Source organism: Lepidothrix coronata, unplaced genomic scaffold (assembly GCF_001604755.1).
Source record: "Lepidothrix coronata isolate B3197 unplaced genomic scaffold, Lepidothrix_coronata-1.0 Scaffold74, whole genome shotgun sequence".
Lineage (NCBI taxonomy): Eukaryota > Metazoa > Chordata > Aves > Passeriformes > Pipridae > Lepidothrix > Lepidothrix coronata.
This window is the reverse complement of record NW_016690254.1, coordinates 2,865,099-2,871,098: the sequence shown is the minus strand read 5'-3', so window position 1 is coordinate 2,871,098 and position 6,000 is coordinate 2,865,099. Positions and strand designations below refer to the sequence as shown.

Genomic DNA, 6,000 nt, shown 5'->3' with positions numbered 1-6,000 from the left:
GAAAACAAATTTCCATTTTCAAAGCAGTTCAAGTCAGAACTTTTGTTTTTCCTACTTGTAACTCCCTTCTGTTGTACACGCCATCACCAACACTTTGCACCACTTCCATTTTTCAGCAGTAAATCTGAATGCTTGAATTCTAATTTTACATGGCACGTTGAACCACCTTTCAGAAACTCCCCAAAATTGTACAAGGTGTCCAAGCTGCTAATTCAGGCACTTGGGTTCAACGCTGCAAATGCTCGCCAGCCTCACCTCTGCACCTCTGAGAAACAGTCCCTCCTGATACTCCTCAATATTCTCACTCTGAGGACTCTGACAAGCAGCAAATCTACAGAATCCCACACCGCTCCAGTATGACACCTTTCCCAGTCACTGGTATGTTTTGACCAGGATTTACAGTCTAAATTAAAACAGGATTTACTCCGCAAGCTCCTGCAGATTAGTTATGTTCCGAAAACTCTGACCTGTGGGAATTAGAAAAGGTAACATTACTTAAAAATAAAATATCACAAGGCTGAATAATTTTTTCAGTGACATACTCAGGTCTCAAAAGAGCATTAAATATAATTTCTAGACCGGCCTAAAGAGCAAACCATGGTGCATGACAGAGTGGTTCTCCTGCAGCTCATCTCTGAGTTTAAACACAGATATCTTGAAACAACTTAGTGCTATTTACTCACTGGTTTAAAAAAAAAAAAAAAAAGTTTAAGCCAGTTGACAGTAAGTCCTGTCTTGATGGGAATCCCTCAGTTAAAATCATCTAAAGCCCAGGGACTGGCATTCTATCTCAATCCAGCCCTTATGTCACCTGTGCCACCTTGTAACTCTGTTCTTTTATTTTCCCAGCATCCCTGATTAATTCCGAATGTGGCAATGAGGGATCCTAGAGCACATCAAAGGAAAATATGGTGCACCTAAAGCAAAGTCCTGCCCTCAGATACTGACCAGGCCAGCACCACTTTGGCTTCTGAAACCCAAGGCCATGGCCGCCTACAACACCAAGTTTTTGGGTTTTATTTCAACACTACAAAGCGTTGTTCAGAATATGGGATCAACCATCATTTTAACCTACAGAAAAAATGATGGTGGGGTTTCTCCACCAGAGTAGTTTTGCAACACTTTTGCTGTAGTCTAAACATATTAAAAAAACCCTATATTAAAAAACCTGCTTAGATTTCATTTAAAAATGTCAATTTGTACAGTGCTGTGAAAAGTCACATGGACAGTTTTGCATAACAAAATGCAATTACAATTTCTTTCCATACAGAACTGGAGAAGACAGTACAAATGCAGGCCTGAGCACCTTTTCACTCTAGATACCTTACTGGCAGCATGATCATTAGCACTGCAGAACTCCTGCTGTAGTAAACAGCCCTGTCCCTCTCTTCCAGAGAAGCTGTGCTCATCAATGCCTCAGAAGCAATCTTTTTGAGTGAAAAAGAGTGCAATGTGGATAGGAAGATCCTTTGACTACTAACGAAGTGAAATACTGACACCAACCTTAATGCAACACAGAAGAACAGCAACTTGCAAAAAAAAATTGTTGAATGTTTTAATGCATTTTGAATTGTAATGAAGAAAAACATTTTACATCTAAAAACAAATTAGCAGAATAATAAAAAGTGGTTCCACATAACTTATAAATTCTTTTCCCCAAAAGGTAGTTTTCACAGATTTAGGCAACAAATAAGACGTTTCATTCCAGATCTTTCTGACTCTATATTATACACAAACTTTGTGAAAACTGATGTGCATTGCTTGAGAGAAAGACACAGAAGCTTGGTTTTGCCCAGTGATGAGTTTTCTGTGAAATTCTGCACAATACTGAAACTGTAACTGCAACTCTCCTCCATTTTATGAAATGCTAGACATTGTTCAGTGCTGAAAAACACTCTTTAGAACATTAAAAGCCATGAAATGCTTTCCACACATTAAGTCAATGTTGTATTATTCACCATGGCTCACATGTTTTGCTTCAAGGGGAATGGCAGTTCTGCTTACCCTTCAGTACAGCATATAAAATTAAGCTACGTGATAGTTAAGTGTTCAGCTGATTTAAGTATTAGCCTGCTCATAAGAACGTGGCTCTAGCACCTTGTTTGCTTGATTTTTTCAAAATGAAACAATGTAATAACCCATTCCTGGTACCAGAGGACGGTCCCTCTGGTGATATAAAAAGTTTGCAGCAATGATGATTAAACTGCATAGAGTCCAGTGGTCCTGTATTACATATGTATTAGAGAAGCTTAAACAGACACTTTAGTTTAGCAGGACCAAAACCAGTGAGCCTCTCCCCCACCTCAGGTAATAAAGGACAGCCATTGCTCAAGATACTACATGCAGGCCACGCTGGAGAAACTGCTTTAACTGGCCAGACATTTTTCTCTCTATTTTTAAACAGCATAAACCTTTGTAAAATTCTTCCTGTCACCAACTAAAAGAAAATGAGTCTTGTCTTCTTAAGGAATAAAACCTGTAACTCAACATTAAACGGCTTTACCCCAGAGTTAAAAACCCAGGAAAAAAAAAAAAAGTGAAAATAAACTTTGACACCATCATTTAACTTTTATCAGCAGAAGACTTAAAACTCTGCAGCTGCTTTGTGCAACCTCACTGGTTTTGGTATTTAAGATTACTTCAGCACAGCTGTGTATGTATCTTGTATCTCAAAAAAAACCAAAAAACCAAACTCCACAAAAGAAAAAAACAAGGGGTCAAACTACTATGATGACCTGTACTATACAGATACTGCATATATATCCTCCATTAAATATTTTGAGCTTCCTTAATGCTACACTCCAAAACTATGTCTAGGACCCCTGCTTTCCTACAGTTCCTCACTGATGCATTCATCATCCAATCCCATTGCACTCCCATGCCATATATATGTTAGTTAACAGAACCAGCTAACACATCTGTCTTCATGTCATTATAAACAGTGCTGTAGAGGACATGAGCACAGCTGCAGTTTCACAAAATCATAATGATGAGATAAAACGCTCCTAATACTTCTGCCAACCCACCATAAACCCCATGATTCCCACTGTAAGAGTGTACCCTTGGCTTACCCTCACCCTTCATATTATACTGTGATATGTCAGACAGTTATAGGGGCAGCATCTCCCTTTAGCCAAAAATAGGTGTCTGTCTGAAGCAGCCTTTCTGTTCTTTTGAAGACATCAGCTGCCACCTGCATTTACTTACATCATAAGCAGCTGCAATGTAACACCCCACTGCCAGTGCAAAAAACAGCCAAGTACAGTGAGGAGCAAAACCAGAGGAAGATCATGTGGGAGAAAGAAGGGAGACCTGTGTTAATTATCCCCTTCTGGAACAGGACAGGGACTGCAGCAGCCCTTGTGTCCGAGAACAGAAAGGTAACAGATGATGTTTACTGACTGTATTGCTCCACTAGCTTTAAGTGTTAATTACCTTAAGGATCACATGTAGCATGATTGTCTTTCCTCTCGTGTCAGAGATAGTACTTCAGGCAGAGACCAAAAGTGCTTTTTTCTAGGCTACAGAGAGATTCGACACATCTTGACCAACATTCATTTTTGAGGTAGTACTCATTTGCTTTGTATTGCTGGCTCAAAATAAAAATATGGGAAGTGAACACAATTAAAAATATGCTCACTGTAGGTACATAAACAAAAACACCACCCCCCAAAAAAACTATTTCCTTTCTGGGCAGATCACCAAAAAGAAGTAATCCTTCTTACAAAGGTCCGCTCACATTCACTGGTAAAGTCAAACTTTCATAAACGGTTTATAACAACAGCTATAAACTAAAGTGCTTCAGAATTTGTTTGACCAGATTTCAGTGATTAGATTTATAATATTCTGGATTTTTGCTAGTATGAAATGCAATGAGGTTTTAGAATCACTTTATATAAGAAGGGCAGAACAAATATTTTTCTTTTTTCAAAAGAAAAAGTACAAAAAGCATTACAAATAAACCTGGCAGTCTATATTCACTACAAGTTGCTTGCATTTTCCTTCTCAAATCTACTATTTCTCCAGTAACTGGAATAAAAATGGAGCTGAAGTTGCACTATAACGCAGCACTAAAAAAAGTATTCCAAATCAGATGCAAACAGGAAAATGTTTACAATCATACAACTAGTGAAATTCACACTTCATTTCAAAGTTTTAGCCCTGCAGATTCTTTTTAACACAAGGCAGATATGTAGAGTCATGGAAAAACATAACAGACTGCTATACACTCTCTACAGTAATTACATAAGTTTCACATTTATGTCACAAATGTAATGCCCTACTGTGTAACTATTGAATGCTAAATAACTTATGGACATTTATGTGCTCTATGCAACAGTGAACATATTGACCAGTGGATGCCAAAATATAAAAGTTCATACACAAGACAAACTAATCTTTAAAAAAATCACATCTTCTGTACAACTCATGCAAACTGTGCACAATGTGGTAACAAGAACAACATTTGCTCAAGCCTCCCCTTATGGCAGAGCTTTTACAGCGGGAGCAGACCAGTGTTCAGAGCAGTCTGCCAAAGTGTAGAAGTCCATGGCGACACAAACGCAGAAACTCCTTCAGGATTTCATTTCTCCTGTAGCAAAGCAGGGATGTTGATGTTCCACCCGATAGCCTGACGATCAAACCCACACGTGAAGAGGTTACATATGGGATGGTCCTCACACCAGGCGGAGCAGCACACCATCCTCCTGTGCCCCTGCGACAGCCGGGAGACAGCAGTGTTACCAACACGGCACTGGGAAACCTCTGTGTCAGCAAGGCAAACTTGCCAGTGCTCATCCTAGTTTTTACAAACAGTTATTGAGAATCCTAAAAGTCACTGTTACCTTCATCTGCAAGGTAAGTCTTTAGTAGTAGTATAGTATGGCCAGTCTTCGCGGACGAAGATTTGGGAAAGGTCATTAACCCTTCAAGCCTGTGCAGTGGATTTTTTAGGTGAGACCCAGTGTGCACTGAACTGAGCCCACCCTTTAATACTAAGGTTCATCTACCGGGGCCGAGCAAGCTTGGACAGTGGCAGTGAGGTCCTCAGGATGTAGGTTTGTTTAGAGTGACCTTCTCTTAGATGGATTGCCTTACAGGGCTGACGAGCTCCATCTGCCCAGGGGAGTTTCCCTGACCGGGATCCGAACCTGGGTCGCAGCGGTGAGAGTGTGGCATCCTAACCACTAGACCACCAGGGGTCCCCAAGGTAAGTCTTTACAGTGATGAGATCCAGCACTGGATCAATAAGGACAGAGGCACAGAAACAGGTGCATCTAAACTTTTGAGATTTCCAAGGTGTGTTTGCTATCTTTTATTTGCAAAAGCAAATCGAATTTTGATTTCAGAATTTTTATTTATAAAAGCAATCTTAAAATATGGAACTACTTGCTGGCAAATACATTGTTACAAGCCTGCAAGAATAAGTGTCCATCATGTTCATAATTCAGAAGGGATAATACTACAGCAGGAGGAATATCACACTGACAAGTTCAAGTCCAATAGTAACAAGTGTCCAAAATAGGATTCTGACCAACATTTAAGTTAAAAAATTAAATAAATAGATATATAGATAGACAGACAGATGAACAGATAAATTGGCCATGGTTTCAGTAGTGTCAGTCTGAATGGAACTACTAAGAAAAAAAAAAAAGACATGCACATACACACAAAAAAAAACCCTCAAGACTACAACGAACTAAAAAAAAACCCCAAATTAGAAAAATCCTAAAATAGACTAAATAAGTCTTAAAACTCCTTCCTAAATTCTGTCAAGAACTGCTGAATCAATCCAAAAAACACCCACTGAAGTGGCATAAACAATTCATTTCACTTAGTCTAATTTGCTCTATTAGTGATGCTTGCCATGCTAAATAGCACCACAAATGCACAAAGCTTGATGGGCCCAGCAAGGCTTTTTTATTATGTAGTACTAAATATCAAGAATGTACACGCACAAGCATGGAAGAAAAAAAAAATTAAAATTTATCACCAAATCGT

The 6,000-nt window shown here is 39.0% G+C and overlaps 1 protein-coding gene across 4 annotated transcripts in view; it reads right to left on the bottom strand.

Moving 5' to 3' along the window:
• Window positions 1–1,540: 1,540 nt before the first annotated feature.
• WDR37 (WD repeat domain 37) overlaps window positions 1,541–6,000 on the bottom strand; it is a 45,290-nt gene continuing 40,830 nt past the window's right edge. For all 4 annotated transcript variants that reach the window (XM_017819409.1, XM_017819411.1, XM_017819410.1 and 1 more), the window contains one exon: window positions 1,541–4,714. In XM_017819409.1, coding sequence (XP_017674898.1) covers window positions 4,583–4,714 — 132 coding nt within the window. In that variant the 3' untranslated portion in view covers window positions 1,541–4,582. The remainder of the gene's footprint in view (window positions 4,715–6,000) is intronic.